We start from the raw sequence: 18486 nt of genomic DNA, 5'->3' as shown, positions 1-18486 counted from the left end.
TGTAACTTTTCTTAAACGTAGTTACCTATTATTAATGTTAGTTTTATTGTATTTGTTTGGCAGTAATTACATTTGTCTTAGGATGATAGGATAGTTATAATATTGTCTACAATAACTTTTGAAAGTACCTTTTTTGTTTTTCTTGTAGCTCACCTGTTATTGACAGATGCTTTATATGTCCAAAGTAGAGTAGCAAATTTATTTTAGTACATATTGCCTATGTTATAAGCCATAAATACTGTAGAAAGTTATTTTTAGAGTTATATTTAGCCAATAAAAGACTAATGAAAAGTTATCTGTAATCTCATTTAAATGACAGTGAATGATTTATTTGCAAACAAGTTTAATTATTTATTTGAATTATTCAATTTATGAAATCAATTTTCAGTTCAGAAATTTTTTTTTAATGGGTTAAGAATATTTTAGAATGTGTCATAAAAGTTTCTTTTGTTATCCTCTTAATATTTACCACCGGTTTTAATCATAATTCACGGGACCTACAGTATGATAGGTACACAATGCATTGGCAAAACCCATGTAGAGCTTATCCTTAATTATCTGTTTAGCACAAGAAATTTGTACTGATCCTCAAGAAAATGTATGTGTAGAGCTTAAAAATTTTTTATACCTATAGGTATTTTTAATTTAAAAAAGATAAACATGACTGTTTTCTTACTGATGGTTTTATTTTACCTAATATTTAAAAATAGCTGTGAGACGTTAATAAGTATGGAAATTTTTCTATGTCTTGAAGGATCAGTGTCCAATTTCAGATTGTTTTGCAGTTCTGCCTGGCAGAATGGTGTTTGAGCTTCTTTTCCTTTTTCAGCTTGTAACATAATCCATGCAATGCATTAATGTTTGCATCCCTTTTACTATGTTTCCTTAATATAATCTTTAAAATATCACAGAAACCTAATTGTTATGAGATGCAGTTTAAGCTTTTTTATTTTAATTTTCCCTTTTTTAACCATAAAAAACTACCACTAAAATCTGATTGTACTGCATGAAGTATTTATAAATTTGCATCATCAGTAATCAGATATATATATATATAAATATATATGTAAACATATTTATATATACACATATATTTTATTTGTGGTATGATGTTTACTTTTTGGCTGATTTTAAGGTTTTTATATTTTAAAATATTTATATACTTATAATTTCATGAAGAATTGATCATTTATCTTTGTTTAATTATTTGTACTTTATTCTGTTTTACCAGAAGATTTACCATTTATTATATACCAAAGTTGTATTCCCTCAAAATTAAATTGGTAAATAATGAAGTATACCTTGCCTTTCTTTGAAACTAATCCCAGGGCATAAAAGGTCAAAACTTTTATTTCATTTTATCCTTTGATATATTGGATTACTTGTATTTAATATTTTACCCTAGTTCTTTATATCTATATTTTTAAAAAGGTCTCGAGATTGAAGGATTAATATTTTTATTTTTTCTTATTTCTCAAGTTTTATGTGTTCTCTTATCAGTATAAACCTTTTTATTGATATGTAAATACAATTAAAATGTCCCTTAGTAAACTGATCATAGCAATATCCTAGGTAATTAAAAAAATAAAACATTAAAAACAGGTTTTAAGGTTTGAAAAAATAATACATTCACAGGGTTTAACATCTTTTAAATATAAAAAGATGTACAACAAAAACTTGTCTTCCCTTGTCCCTGAGCCACCACCCTACATGCAATAAATTTTATTAGCTTCTAGTGTATTCTTTCAAGTTCTTTGCCCATTTTTTAAGTGGATTGTTTGCCTTTAAATTGTAAGAGTTCTTACAATTCTGGATATTAAACCCTTATCTCATACATGATTTGCAAATATTTTCTCCCATCCTATAGGTTTTCTTTTCACATTGTTGGTAATGTCCTTAGATGGACAAATGTTTTTCATTTTTGTGAAATCTGATCTCTCTACTTTTTTCTTTTGTTGCTTGAGTTTTTGGTATCAATCTAAGAATCCATTGCCAAATCTGAAGTCAGAAAGATTTATTCCTGTGTTTTCTTCTAGTAGTTTTATACCTTTAGCTCTTATATTTAGGTCATTGATCCATTTTGAGTTTTTTTTTTTTTTTTTTTAATATATGGAGTGAGGTAGGAGCCCAAAACTTTATTCTTTTCATTTAGTTATCCAGATATCCCAGCACCATTTGTTGAAGAGAAAGTTGTTTCCCTAATGAATGGTCATGGCACCTTTGCCAAAAATCAGTTCAATGTCGATGTTTGGATTCAATTCTATACTTTCAATTCTGTACCATTGGTCTTTGTGTTTATCTTTATGCCCATTCCACTCTATTTTGATTACCATAGCTTTATAGTAAGTTTTGAAATTGGGAAGAATGAGTCCTCCGGCTTTGTTTTCTTTTTCAATATCGTTTAGCCATTTAGGGCCCCTTTCATTTCCATATGAATTTGATGCTCAGTTTTGATTTCTGCCATAAAGGTCATTTGAATTTTGATAGGAATTGCACTGAATCTGTAGATCACTTTGGGGAATATTGACATTCAAACAACATTAAGTCTTGCAATTTATGAACATGAGATTCTTTACAGTTATTTATGTCTTTCAGCAATGTTTTGTAGTTTTCAGTGTACAAGTTTTTCACTTCCATGTTAAAATTTATTTCTAAGTATTTTATTCTCATGGATGCTGTTGTAAATGAAATTGATTCCTTAATTTCCTTTTCAGGTTGTTCATTGCTGGTATATAGAAACAGAACTGATATTTGTATGTTGATCTTATAACTTGAAACTTTGCTGAATTTGTTTATTAGCTCTAGTAGTTTTTTGTGGATTCTATGAGATTTATATAGAGTCATGTTATCTGCAAATGGAGATATATTGCTTCTTTCGTTCCAATTTGGATAGCTTTTATTTCTTCCTCTTACTTAATTGCTTTGGTTAGGACTGCCAATACAATTTTAAATACCATTGTTTTCAGAAAGCAGATATCCTTGTCTTGTTCCTGATCTTAGGGGGAAAGTTTTCAGTCTTTCACCATTGAGTCTAATGCTAGCTGTGGGTTTTTCATAAATGCCCTTTATCATAATAGGGAAGTTTTCTTCTAATCCTAGTTTGCGGAGTGTTTTTATCTTGAAAGGTTGTTGAATTTCATCAAAAACTTTTTCCATATCAATCAAGGTGATGATCTTTTTCCCTGGTGTAATACATTGATTGATTTTTCATATGTTAAACCACCTTCACATTCCTGGGATAAATCCCAGTCAGTCATGGTGTATAATCTTTATAATGTATTGTTGAATTTGGCATTAGTATCTTACTGCACATTTTTCCTTCTAAATTCGTAAGGGATATTGGTCTGTAGTTTTCTTTTGTTGTGCTATTTTTGTCTGGTTTTGATATCAGGCTAATGCTAGCCTTATGGGATGTATTAGGAATTGTTCCTCCTTTTCTATTCTTTCTAAGAGTTTGAGTAGGATCAGTGTTAATAATTCTTTTTTTAACATATTTATTGGAGTATAATTGCTTTACAATGGTGTGTTAGTTTCTGCTTTATAACAAAGTGAATCATTTATACCTATACGTATGTCCCCATATCTCTTCCCTCTTGCGTCTCCCTCCCTCCCACCCTCCCTATCCCACCCCTCTAGGTGGTCACAAAGCACCAAGCTGATCTGCCTGTGCTATGTGGCTGCTTCCCACTAGCTATCTATTTTACGTTTGGTAGTGTATATATGTCCATGCCATTCTCTCACCCTGTCACATCTCACCCCTCCCCCTTCCCATATCCTCAAGTCCATTCTCTAGTAGGTCTGTGTCTTTATTCCCGTCTTGCCACTAGGTTCTTCATGGCCCTTTTTTTTTTTTCCGTAGATTCCGTATATATGTGTTAGCATACTGTATTTGTTTTTCTCTTTCTGACTTACTTCACTCTGTATGACAGACTCTAGATCCATCCACCTCACTACAAATACCTCCATTTCATTTCTTTTTATGGCTGAGTAATATTCCATCGTATATATGTGCCATATCTTCTTTATCCATTCATCTGTCGATGGACATTTAGGTTGCTTCCATGTCCTGGCTATTGTAAATAGAGCTGCAATGAACATTTTGGTACATGACTCTTTTTGAACTATGGTTTTCTCAGGGTATATGCACAGTAGTGGGATTGCTGGGTCGTATGGTAGTTCTACTTTTAGTTTTTTAAGGAACCTCCATACTGTTCTCCATAGTGGCTGTATCAATTTACATTCCCACCAACAGTGCAAGAGTGTTCCCTTTCCTCCACACCCTCTCCAGCATTTATTATTTCTAGATTTTTTGATGATGGCCATTCTGACTGGTGTGAGGTGATACCTCATTGTAGTTTTGATTTGCATTTCTCTAATGATTAATGATGTTGAGCATTCTTTCATGTGTCTGTTGGCAATCTGTATATCTTCTTTGGAGAAATGTCTATTTAGGTCTTCTGCCCATTTTTGGATTGGGTTGTTTGTTTTTTGTTATTGAGCTGCATGAGCTGCTTGTAAATCTTGGAGATTAATCCTTTGTCAGTTGCTTCATTTGCAAATATTTTCTCCCATTCTGAGGGTTGTCTTTTGGTCTTGTTTATGGTTTCCTTTGCTGTGCAAAAGCTTTTAAGTTTCATTAGGTCCCATTTGTTTATTTGTGTTTTTATTTCCATTTCTCTAGGAGCTGGGTCAAAAAGAATCTTGCTGTGATTTATGTCATAGAGTGTTCTGCCTATGTTTTCGTCTAAGAGTTTGATAGTATCTGGCCTTACACTTAGGTCTTTAATCCATTTTGAGTTTATTTTTGTGCATGGTGTCAGGGAGTGTTCTAATTTCATACTTTTACATGTATCTGTCCAATTTTCCCAGCACCACTTATTGAAGAGGCTGTCTTTTCTCCACTGTATATGCTTGCCTCCTTTATCAAAGATAAGGTGACCATATGTGCGTGGGTTTATCTCTGGGCTTTCTATCCTGTTCCATTGATCTATATTTCTGTTTTTGTGCCAGTACCAAACTGTCTTGATTACTGTAGCTTTGTAATAAAGTCTGAAGTCAGGGAGCCTGATTCCTCCCGCTCCATTTTTCGTTCTCAAGATTGCTTTGGCTATTCGGGATCTTTTGTGTTTCCATACAGATTGTGAAATTTTTTGTTCTAGTTCTGTGAAAAATGCCACTGGTAGTTTGATAGGGATTACATTGAATCTGTAGATTGCTTTGGGTAGTAGAGTCATTTTCACAGTGTTGATTCTTCCCATCCAAGAACATGGTATATCTCTCCATCTATTTGTATCATCTTTAATTTCTTTCATCAGTGTCTTATAGTTTTCTGCATACAGGTCTTTTGTCTCCTTAGGTAGGTTTATTCCTAGATATTTTATTCATTTTGTTGCAATGGTAAATGGGAGTGTTTCCTTAATTTCTCTTTCAGACTTTTCATCATTCGTGTGTAGGAATACTAGAGATTTCTGTGCATTAATTTTGTATCCTGCTACTTTACCAAATTCATTGATTAGCTCCAGTAGTTTTCTGGTAGCATCTTTAGGATTCTCTATGTATAGTATCATGTCATCTGCAAACAGTGACTGTTTTATTTCTTCTTTTCTGATTTGGATTCCTTTTATTTCTTATTCTTCTCTGATTGCTGTGGCTAAAACTTCCAGAACTATGTTGAATAATAGTGGTGAGAGTGGGCAACCTTGTCTTGTTCCTGATCTTAGTGGAAATCGTTTCAGTTTTTCAACATTGAGGATGATATTGGCTGTGGGTTTGGCATATATGACCTTTATTATGTTGAGGAAAGTTCCCTCTATGCTTACTTTCTAGAGGGTTTTTATGATAAATGGGTGTTGAATTTTGTCAAAAGCTTTCTCTGCATCTATTGAGATGATCATATGGTTTTTCTCCTTCAATTTGTTAATATGGTGTATCACATTGATTGATTTGCATATATTGAAGAATCCTTGCATATCTGGGATAAACCCCACTTGATCATGGTGTATGATCCTTTTAATGTGCTGCTGGATTCTGTTTGCTAGTATTTTGTTGAGGATTTTTGCATCTACGTTCATCAGTGATACTGGCCTGTAGTTTTCTTTCTTTGAGACATCTTTGCCTGGTTTTGGTATCAGGGTGATGGTGGACTCATAGAATGAGTTTGGGAGTGTTCCTCCCTCTGCTATATTTTGGAAGAGTTTGAGAAGGATAGGCATTAGCTCTTCTCTAAATGTTTGATAGAATTCGCCTGTGAAGCCATCTGGTCCTGGGCTTTTGTTTGTTGGAAGATTTTTAATCACAGTTTCAATATCAGAGCTTGTGATTGGTCTGTTCATATTTTCTATTTCTTCCTGGTTCAGTCTCGGCAGGTTGTGCATTTCTAAGAATTTGTCCTTTTCTTCCAGGTTGTCCATTTTATTGGCATATAATTGCTTGTAGTAATCTCTCATGATCCTTTGTATTTCTGCAGTGTCAGTTGTTACTTCTCCTTTTTCATTTCTAATTCTATTGATTTGAGTCTTCTCCCTTTTTTCTCTTGATGCGTCTGACTAATGGTTTATCAATTTTGTTTTATCTTCTCAAAGAACCAGCTTTTAGTTTTATTGATCGTTGCTATGGTTTCCTTCATTTGTTTTTCCTTTATTTCTGATCTGATCTTTATGATTTCTTTCCTTCTGCTAACTTTGGGGTTTTTTTGTTCTTCTTTCTCTAATTGCTTTAGGTGTAAGGTTAGGTTGTTTATTTGAGGTGTTTCTTGTTTCTTAAGGTAGGATTGTATTGCTGTAAACTTCCCTCTTAGAACTGCTTTTGCTGCATGCCATAGGTTTTGCGTCATCGTGTTTTCATTGTCATTTGTTTCTAAGTATTATTTGATTTCCTATTTGATTTCCTTGGTGATCTGTTGATTATTAAGTAGTGTATTGTTTAGGCTCCATGTGTTTGTATTTTTTACAGATTTTTTCCTGTAATTGATATCTAGTCTCATAGCATTGTGGTCGGAAAAAATACTTGATACGATATCAGTTTTCTTAAACTTACCAAGGCTTGATTTGTGACCCAAGATATGATCTATCCTGCAGAATGTTCCATGAGCACTTGAGAAGAATGTGTATTCTGCTGTTTTTGGATGGAATGTCCTATAAATATCAATTAAGTCCATCTTGCTTAATGTATCATTTAAAGCTTTTGTTTCCTTATTTATTTTCATTTTGGATGATCTGTCCATTGGTGAAAGTGGGGTGTTAAAGTCCCCTAATATGATTGTTGCTGTCGACTTCCCCTTTTATGGCTGTTAGCATTTGCCTTATGTATTGAGGTGCTCCTGTGTTGGGTGCATAAATATTTACAATTGTTATATCTTTTTCTTGGATTGATCCCTTGATCATTAAGTAGCGTCCGTCTTTGTCTCTTGTGATAGTCTTTATTTTAAAGTCTATTTTGTCTGATATGAGAATTGCTACTCCAGCTTTCTTTTGATTTCCATTTGCATGCAATATCTTTTTCCATCCCCTCACTTTCAGTCTGTGTGTGTCCCTAGGTCTGAAGTGGGTCTCTTGTAGACAGCATATATACGGGTCTTGTTTTTGTATCCATTCAGTCATTCTATGGATTTTGGTTGCAGCATTTAATCCATTCACATTTAAGGTAATTATTGCTATGTATGTTCCTATTACCATTTTCTTAATTGTTTTGGGTTTGTTATTGTAAGTCTTTTCCTTCTCTTGTGTTTCCTGCCTAGAGAAGTTCCTTTAGCATCTGTTATAAAACTGGTTTGGTGGTGCTGAATTCTCTTAGCTTTTGCTTGTCTGTAAAGGTTTTAATTTCTCTGTCAAATCTGAATGAGATCCTTGCTGGGTAGAGTAATCTTGGTTGTAGGTTTTTCTCCTTCATCACTTTAAATATGTCCTGCCACTCCCTTCTGGTTTGCAGAGTTTCTGCTGAAAGATCAGCTGTTAACCTTATGGGGATTCCCTTGTGTGTTATTTGTTGTTTTTCCCTTGCTGCTTTTAATATTTTTTCTTTGTATTTAATTTTTCATAGTTTGATTAATATGTATCTTTCATAGTTTGATTAATATGTATCTTGGCGTGTTTCTCCTTGTATTTATATGGGGCTCTCTGTGCTTCCTGGACTTGATTAACTATTTCCTTTTCCATACTAGGGAATTTTTCAACTATAATCTCTTCAAATATTTTCTCAGTCCCTTTCTTTTTCTCTTCTTCTTCTGGGACCCCTATAATTTGAATGTTTGTGCGTTTAATGTTGTCCCAGAGGTCTCTGAGACTGTCCTCAATTCTTTGCATTCTTTTTTCTTTATTCTGCTCTGCAGTAGTTATTTACACTATTTTATTTTCCAGGTCACTTATCCGTTCTTCTGCTTCAGTTATTCTGCTATTGATCCCTTCTAGAGAATTTTTAATTTCATTCATTGTGTTGTTCATCACTGTTTGTTTGCTCTTTAGTTCTTTTAGGTCCTTGTTAAACGTTTCTTGTATTTTCTCCATTTTATTTCCAAGATTTTGGATCATCTTTCCTATCATTATTCTGAACTCTTTTTCAGGTAGACTGCCTATTTCCTCTTCATTTGTTAGGTCTATTGGGTTTTTGCCTTTCTCCTTCATCTGCTGTGTGTTTTTCTCTCTTCTCATTTTGCTTCACTTACTGTGTTTGGGGTCTCCATTTCGCAGGCTGCAGGTTCATAGTTCCCGTTGTTTTTGGTGTCCCAGTGGCTAAGGTTGGTTCAGTGGGTTGTGTACGCTTCCTGGTGGAAGGGACTAGTGCCTGTGTTCTGGTGGATGAGGCTGGATCTTGTCTTTCTGGTGGGCAGGTCCACGTTTGGTGGTGTGTTTTGGGGTGTCTGTGGCCTTATTATGATTTTAGGCAGCCTCTCTCCTAATGGATGGGGTTGTGTTCCTGTGTTGCTAGTTGTTTGGCATAGGGTGTCCAGCACTGTAGCTTGCTGGTCGTTGAGTGAAGCTCGGTCTTGGCGTTGAGATGGAGATCTCTGGGAGATTTTCACCGTTTGATGTTACGTGAAGCTGGCAGGTATCTTGTGGACCAGTGTGCTGAACTTGGCTCTCCCACCTCAGAGGCACAGCCCTGACGCCTGGCTGGAGTACCAAGAGCCTTTCATCCACACGGCTGCTAGTGTTGGAGGGTGTCCTGCAGAGGCGGGCGGTGGCTGTGGCTCACCGTGGGGACAAGGACACTGGCAGCAGAAGTTCGGGGAAGTACTCCTTGGCGTGAGCCCTCACAGAGTCCTCTCGTGCCACCCCAGTCTCGAAGCTCCCGCCCCTGCTCCTCAGGCTGGGTCCCCCTAATAATTCTTTAAATGTGTTTTAGAATTCATCAGTTCTGATCCTAGAACTTTTCTTTGGGGGAGGGTTTTTATTACTGTTTCAATCTATTTGCTTGTTATTGGTCTGTTGTGATTTTCTATCTCTTCTTGACTCAGTTTTGGTAATTTATGTGATTCTAGGAATTAGTTCATTTCTTGATTATCTAATTTGTTGCTGAAGCATTGTTTATGGTATTCACTTATAATCCTTTTAATTTTTGTAAGGTTGCTACTAATGTACTCTCCTTTATTTCTGATTCTAGGTATTTGCATCTTCTCTCTTTTTCTCTTAGTCAGTCTAGCTAAAGGATTTTCAACTGTGTTGATCTTTTCAAGGAACCAACTTCTGATTTTGCTGATTCTCTTGTTTTCCTTGTGTATATTTCATTTATCTCTGCTCTAATCTTTATTATTTTCTTTTTTCAGCCTGCCCTTAGTTTAGTTTGCTCTTTGTTGCAAGGTTGATGACTTGGGATCTTGCTTTTTTAATGTAGGCAATTACAAGTATAAATTTCCCTCTGTGTCCTGCTTATGCTGCATTTCACACATTTTGGTATGTTCTGTTTCTCATTTTCATTTATCTCAAAGTATTTTAATTTCCTTAGTGATTTCTTTGACCCATTTGTTGTTTAAGAATGTTTTATTTAACATCCACATATTACTGAATTTTCCAGTTTCCCTTCAGTTATTGAGTTTTAATTTCCAATGTGGCTGGAGAAGATTCTCTGTGTGATTTCAATCTTTTAAAAACTTACCAAGAATTGTCTGTAGCCTAACATATGTTCTCTCCTTGAGAATGTTCCATGTGCACCTGAAAATAATATATATTCTGCTCTTGTCAGCTAGAGTGGTCTATATATGTCTGTTAGGTCTAATTGTTTTACATTGTTCAAGTCCTCTATTTCCTTACTGATCTTTCGTCTGGATGTTCTGTGCATTATCGAAACTGGGGTATGGAAGTCTCCAACTATTATTGGAGCTGTATTGTATTCTTTCAGAGGTATTTTCTGCATGTATAAGCAAGCTCAAATATATGAATGAATTATACAAATGCTACCATACTCTATGCACTATTTTCCAGTTTGCTTTTTTTCCATGTAACATATTTTTATATCTTCCTATGTCAGTAGATAAAGAGCTTTCTCATTCTCAAGACTGCATAATATCTAGTCTTCTGTAGTCTTTTAAACATGTTTTAAATTGGGTATTTCAAGCTTTATTGACTACTCTGTCAGTAAGGAAGATATTTTACATCATGTGCCAGTATATAATTACACATGTAATTAAAATAAAAGTGTTACAAATCAAGTCTTGCCTTTATTACCAAAAGTTAAAATAGAAGATAGTATCAAACAGGATTTTATAAATATTTTAAAACACTAAAGAATATACCTAAATAAACAATAAAAAAGAAAAAAAAGCTCTTTGTGACCCATTCAGTTGACTTTATGACCCACTATTTTAAATGGAGTGACATAAAGGTCAATTAAAACTGTCTAATAAATTAAACTTTATGTTGTATAAAAGTGGAAAGTACAGTGGCTATAGATATTAGTGTTATTTGTTTTTGTTTTTTAAAAGAAAAATCGCAACCTCACTTAACCTTCAGGGCACAATTATAGCATTTTCCAAATTCAACATACCTTATTTTCAAATCTAAGATACCATTGATTGTAACAATTATGTACCTTTAAGAAATAAGAATTCCAATTAATTTATGATATGCTCTCCATTGTAAGATGCATCCCAATTTCAGAGATGATAAAAAGTGAAAAAAAATTTTTCTCCTATGTTCTGCAAAGTAGTGATAATCTATTTTTACCAGCTTGTATTTTAAAAGACTTTTTTGCCTGTTCATTTTGGGAGAAAAAAATAAAATAGTGAACTGATTTTCTATATAGTAGTTCACATTAATGGGTTGGTTGAGGAACTTGTATCTTTCAAACCAAATTACAAAGTAAATATATTTGACATTTGATATATGTATATAGTAAAATAGGCTAAAGAAGTTGATTTTTCACAATTTCTGCTTTAAATGCATTTGAAGGGGAAATTCTGTAATTTAAAATAAGATTTCTTAAAGAATTACTTCTAAAAGCATTTTAAAATAATACATCTAAATTAAATGTTCATTTTTATTCTACGGCAAGGAAATATATGTCATCAGCTAGCTAAATTAGAAAAGCAAAGGAGAAGCCTGGGCCTGGAATGGGGGTGCAGCAAGGTGAAATGGAAAATGAGTCCAAGCTTTCTTTGTAGGATGTTCCAAAATTAGATTGGGGATGGTTGCATAACTCTGAATCTACTGGAAAACCACTGAATGTACACTTGAAATGGATGAGTTTCATGATATATAAAATATATATCATTAAAGCTATAAAAAGAAAAAAGATAAAGGAGAACACCAATTCCCTAAAAGACTTAAAAGTAGCTAGTACCTCTAAAAGACTTGCTCATCTTCTGAGAAACTAAAATTTGCTCTTTTACATTGCCACTAGTGGTTGCTCCATGGTAAATTTTTAACTTACGTGTAATGATAGCCCCAGATAATTACAACTGTCTGAGAGTAATATAGTAGTACAAGTAAAGTAGATAGTACAGTAAAGTACATAAGCTTGGTCCATCTTCTTTACCCATGTAGACTGTGTGTGTGTGTGTGTGTGTGTGTGTGTGTGTGTGTGTGTGTGTGTATTTTGTAATTTTTGGAGTAAATCACATGCTCTTTAGCATATCAGAGTTTGAAAGTCACTTAAGTATTTCAGTTAGGCTTCCTAAAGGCTGAGCCCCAGGAATTATAGATATTAATAATTCTAAGAATAGATATTTTAGCAGCCCTTGAAGTGTAAAACTTTTCCAGAGGTGAGTAATCTTGTCTTTTCCTTATGTGAGTCTTTGCAATGTTTTTTCTTTATTTTTTTTCTTTACATGTTACTGTCAACATCCTGACAAATTTCAACTGAAACTCTAAATCAGAGGATGTACACTTGTTGGTACTTGAATTTAAATTGTAATTCATTATTGCTTAATCCCTAGGCAAAAGACTAGATGAAAAAAATTTAATAACAGTTATCTAAAATTGTTTAATTAATTAATTTATTTTTTGGCTATGTTGGGTCTTCGTTGCTGCACGCGGGCTTTCTCTATTTGTGGCAAGCAGGGGCTACTCTTTGTTGCGGTGCATGGGCTTCACATTGTGGTGGTTCCTATTGTTACGGAGCATGGGCTCTAGGTGCATGGGCTTCAATAGTTGTGGCACACAGGCTTCAGTAGTTGTGGCGCACGGGCTTAGTTGCGCTGTGGCATGTGGGATCTTCCCGGACCAGGGCTCCAACCCGTGTCCCCTGAATTGGCAGGTGGATTTTTAACCACTGCACCATCAGGGATGTCCCCTATCTAAAATTTTTAACGAAGCTTGGGTTATAGGAAATAATTTTAGTGGAACAGTGAGGGCAAGCAGTGAACTATAATTAATTGGACTAATGTCACCTTTCTAGAACTATAGAATTTTGCTTCTTGACCTGAAGTACTCAAACATTTCCTCCTTGGCATCTGATCTAAATGCAATACTTCCTTTTATGGTTTAGATTCCTTTCAGATCTTGGAGCTATTATCAACATTTCCATGCTTTTTTTTTTTTTTTTACTTTTAAAATTTGCCTGATCTCATTTCCTACTTCATTTCTTTCCCCTTTAACATCTGATCACTACATTGTTTTAGATCCTGTTTAGGTACTTTTTTTTCTTCTGTTTTTGTAGTCTGAACACACACTAATGTTACTGAAAGTGATTTCTTTATTATTATTAGAAGTTATTTTGTTTTACTTGTAAAACTGAAAAGAAGGGACTTCCCTGGTGGTCCAGTGGTAAAGACTCCACCTTCCAATGCAGGGGACACGGGTTCGATCCCTGGTTGGGGAACTAAGATCCCACATGCCTCAGGGCAAACTAAGCCCAAGCGCCACAACTACTGAGCTCGCGCGCCTCAACCAGAGAGCCCACATGCCGCAAACTACAGAGCCCACGTGCTCTGGAGCCCATTCGCCACAACTAGAGAGAGAAAAACCCACACGCCACAACGAAGAGCCTGCACTGCAACGAAAGATCCCGCACACTGCAATGAAGACCCCGCGTGCTGCAATTAAGACCCAACATAGCCAAAAGAAAATAAATAAATTAAATAAATAAATATTTTTTTTAAAGTAAACTGAAAGGAAAATCCTGGAAGCCTTTCCTGTTTAATTCTGTACAAAATTTCATAGGAAGAGTGGGAGACCCTTCATATAGCGAGAACTAGCATTGTTGTTAAAATTGCAAAAATCAAAATAGTTAAAGCAAAAATCATTTACTTGAGTAAAGTGCAAATTACTAAGTCTTTAGGTTAATGAATTCTATAGGCCTTGGAAATATCTTTTCTAGTATTGTGGTAATAAAGTACTGGAATACCTTCCACAATATGATTACTACACTGATTTCCTCTCTAATAATCAGTAGATCAGTTTTGTATTTCACTTCAATACACATTAATTGAGTACTATCAGGTGCTAAAGTATGTTTGAAAATATTTAAAATTTCTGTTGCCTTGAAATATGGAGACAATAACATTTTTATGGGGGGGGCAAGGGATTCTTTTTGGATATAATGTTACCAAAGCTGTAAGTATTATTTTACCATGGTTATTATTCAAAGACATTTTCAAAACCACTATCACATTGTTTTCTGAAGAAAATTTAGCCACCATTTTTAAAATGTTTTATTTATAATTATAAGGAAAGTTTTTTAAACACTAGACTTCATCAGTTGGAGAGATGATACCAAAGGGAGAATATTGATTCAAATCTATAAATTTATGAATACAGTTGACCCTTCCTTGAACAATGCAAACGTTATGGGTGCTGACCCACACACAGTTCAAAATCCCAGTATAACTTTTCATTCAGCCAACCACAGACTGTGTACTACTGTAATACATACTTAAGGGGGAAAATCTGCACGTATGTGGACCCACACAGTACAAACCCGTGTTGTTCAAGGGTCAATTGTAGTGTGAAAATGGTAAATAGGGTCTTAAATGGATGAATTAGTACTTTAGAGGCTTGAAAAAGGTGAATTCACAATAAATAAGTGATATACAGCACAGCAGATACATACTTAACACAGAATTCATTATTTCAGGAATGGTACAAATAGAAGTCGTGAATAAATAAATGAATGATAGAGGAAGAGGAAATTAGGATATTTGGAGATAGTCATAACTTAGCAATTAAAATCCTTGATGGCTCTATCACATACAGACTACACTTTCCACTTTTTTCTGCCATCACATTCTGGGCCTCTTCTCAGCTCAGTGTTGCTATAAGAAGAGGAGACCATCTGGCATACTTTATACACCGGGTTATAACTGCCATAGTCATTAATGTGCCAGGCTGTACCCAGTTCTCCTTGCCATAGGCTATCAACCAAAACTTATTGGCAATAACTTCCCATATTTGTTGATTTAACCAGCAAGAAATAAAAACAGATGACAATATAAATTATTACTAACTGTGATTGAGCATAATTTTAGAGTTCAAGGAGACAAGGACTGACAAATCGTTTTTCTCCCATGTGTCAATTTGGATTGGTTGGTAATGGCTGCTGTGTTGAGAAGGCTTTTTGAGGCCAACTTTGATCTCAGAAGGAAAAATTAACAATCCCATTAGCCATAGATAAGAAAAATACAGAATATATATAAAGATATATGTAAAGAATTTTTGATTTCTGCACTAATCTTAATTAATTCCTATATGTTTCACTTGAGGAAACTAAAAATCAGAGAAATTCGTGGTTTTCATTAGGTTCTTTGGTACTAAGAAGTATTGAGACAGGAGCTCTTCTAGCTCCGAGTTCAGGGTTCTCGGTTTAGCAAATCTATAGCCACATTCCAGTTAAAAGATTCTTTATATTAATGTATGACATAAACTTCCTCTTCGATTAAGAATCACTAAGCCTCATGATTTTAAAATAAAGAGAAAAGGAAAAGAAAATGTGAGGCACAAACAATAAACAGCAACACAGCTATTTTGGTATACTTGTTATTGAGATAAAGAAGCTATTGTTGTATATTTTAAACAGAGTGTATATGCATGTATTTGCAATTATAGCAAATATCTTACCTACATTTCATAACTTTATTTTTTTAAAGAGTAATACAATAGGAAGAGAATGGAATAAGATAATGTAAGAGCGTATATTTGGAGATGATTGGAAAGCAGGAAGAAGGGTTATGAGGAAGCAAGAAAACCCATGGGAGAGAAAGGTCTGACATGAGGGGAAAGTACAAATAAAATATTTAGGGTCTTTTTGATTTTCAGGCATTAAAATATTTTCTCTTTTTGTTAGTGCCTTCTAGAATAACTACTTTTTTATCCTTTAAGTTCTACTCTCAGTGTGATATGCTGATGTGCAGTCTTAGTCCTCTTATTAGTATCATTGGCTCTTAGCAGCCTCAATGGAATCCTTAAGGATCCTTGATATTAATGGTCTTCTACCCTAATATTTTATAAAAGCTTGTTTATTTTCTCCTCCAAAGTCAAGACTTACCCATCAAGCAACATATTAAGCATCTATGGAAACATTATATAACAATATAGGATCCATACGTATACTGTTCTATTCCCAGTGCAAGACTATTTTCCCTAATTATTTTTTATTTCTTTTGCTTTTCAGTTATTCACTAATCTAAAACATACAGAGGTGCCTCAATAGAAAGATGGCGGAATAAATGTTTTAAATTTCTTTTTGCTTCTCAGATTTATTCTTAGCTCTTCTTACCTACATCTTTGTACTTTCAATTTAGAATTATACCGAGTAATTATAATTTTAGCGTAATATATAAAGATGTTAGAAATAATGGAAAGGACTTCTAGTCATGCCTTTAAGTTTCAGTCTCAACTCCTCTAAAAAGCATATCATCTGTTTCTAAGGGAGCATCTTCAAAATAGGAAGATACTTCTCCTACAGTGTAGACTTTTCTTCAAGGTATCATGTATTAGTATGCAGTGATCAATTCCTATTTTAAATCTGCTAGTACTTTTTGTTGGGTAGGGAGGCAGATGGGAAAAAGAAATGGGAGTAATCATTCTACCCTTTTTATTACATCATAGTGATTTATTTAAAATATCTGCAAAGTAAGTTAGAGGATTTCTCTCCAAAGATATTTTATCACTTTTGGACTTTTATTTCATTAGATTTGAAAATCTATTCCAAAAATGAAAAACATTAATATCCTTTGAATATATTTTAGAATTTAGTCTTAATTTAATTAAAATGGGAAACAACTTTAATTTTCAAATACTTCTTTGGAAGAGAGAAATAAACTTTTGTCTATTACTTTCCTTGAAAATATTGAATTTACCCCTGCATGTTGAAAGTGCAACAAACAAAATATTGTTAAAAATTTTCATTTCAGCATAAAGCATTTCTACTGACATTTTGTAGTTGTACTGAGAGCTTTCAACACCTGTGGAAATGGTCTTTAAAATTAGCCACTAGGTTAGGTGCTAAGGGTACAAAATTATTAATTATATCTAATCTTAAGAAAGATTATATTGTGCTTATGGAAGTGGGACGAGTTGTCTTTATTTTCTGTTATCATTTTAAGTTTTAAAGTATAGTTAACTTCTGCAAGTGTTTGTTTAAAAGCACTTTCAAAATTAAAACTACTATATCAGCTTACAGTAAGATAGAATGTTATTTAGTTTAAAAGCTAATAGACCCTTGGGAAGTATTGGATAGGAAAAAGAGGTTATTTGAATCTTAAGTTACTTTATTACATTGTGATCTGCATCTTCTGCACAACCAACATAAAAATATATGTTTCAGTGTTTTCTCTTGAATTATCAGCCTTACAAAATTAAAATTTGCTCCTATAAATGCTGAGGTTTATTTCATTTTAAATGTCCATTTAAGAATACATTGGGGAAAAAAAGAATATTCTGCAATGCATTTTTACTTTGACTTTTTCCACCTTCATATTTCTTTAGGAGTTGATCCCCCTCATACTGTGTACAGCCTGCCTACATCCTGAGCCTAAAGAGAGAGATCAGCTTCTCCACATACTTTTCAATTTGATCAAGAGACCAGATGATGAGCAAAGGTGGGTATGACTACTTCTTTGGTAAATAAATATAATGTTGACTTATTAATTTTATTAATTTGGCATCATGATTAGCATTTTAATGTAAATGCCATCTTTTCTTTCTAATATCTATTTTAATAAGAGGAAACACTGACCTTGCTCACAGTGCCCTGCAATGTTTTCATTCTTGTCATTCCAACTACTCATGTTGAATTTGTACACTTTTGTGTTAGTTACCTTTGGATTTCTAATTCCGATATTTCTTTGCTTTTATCTTTCACATTTGATTTCCAGGAACTAAGTATTTCCCTTTTTCCCCACAGATGAACTAGATACAGCATGGCCTCTTAATGGTTATGCTTTACAAGAAATAAAATATTTAATATATGAATGTATGCATCACTGAGCTATCTGTAAAGCAGTTTCTGTGTGGCTAAAGGGATACAGTGTTTTGGTTAGTCCTGAGTCAAATACCCACAACCAAGGATGCCTGAATGGAGAAATGAGTTATACCTGATGGTGGTGGGGGGATGGGGCACACATCGAGAGACTCTCTGGAAGAAAGGGGAATGGGTTTTGATCAAGCAACAGTGATAGAGGTCTACCTCAGAAGGTAAGGCCTTTAAATACTAGGTGAAGCTGTGCAAGTGTGACTGTGAACAAAACATCCCGGTGGATGGGTAGGTAGACTAAGCACCAGTTGGATAAGATTGAGCTATTGAAACGTTTTTCTACGTAGTAATTTTCTATCTTAATAAAGAAATAATTTTTGCTTATACTTTTGCAAAAAATAGAATTATACATTATGATTAGGTAACTTTATATAATGTCAGTACTTGTTTTACTGACTGTTACAGTTTTTACCTCTTCTGAGAAGGTTGGAAAATCATAAAAGTGAACTATAAGACAAATCAAGCTCAAAATTTTAAACACAAGGGATCTCTCCACTATGAGAATAAAAAGTCATGTAGACTTTAAAACTCTGTAAGCATATATCTCTTTCCTACCCTTACCAAAACATACCTGAGCAAGCAGAG

General features: G+C 34.1%; 1 protein-coding gene across 5 annotated transcripts in view; it reads left to right on the top strand.

Annotated features, from left to right (window-relative positions):
- The window catches only part of RELCH (RAB11 binding and LisH domain, coiled-coil and HEAT repeat containing), a 122841-nt gene that overhangs the window by 47477 nt on the left and 56878 nt on the right, over positions 1–18486 (top strand). For all 5 annotated transcript variants that reach the window (XM_057526484.1, XM_057526483.1, XM_057526482.1 and 2 more), the window contains one exon: positions 17355–17467. In XM_057526484.1, coding sequence (XP_057382467.1) covers positions 17355–17467 — 113 coding nt within the window. The remainder of the gene's footprint in view (positions 1–17354; positions 17468–18486) is intronic.

Source organism: Balaenoptera acutorostrata, chromosome 13 (genome assembly GCF_949987535.1).
Source record: "Balaenoptera acutorostrata chromosome 13, mBalAcu1.1, whole genome shotgun sequence".
NCBI lineage: Eukaryota > Metazoa > Chordata > Mammalia > Artiodactyla > Balaenopteridae > Balaenoptera > Balaenoptera acutorostrata.
This window is presented reverse-complemented; position numbering and strand designations above follow the sequence as displayed.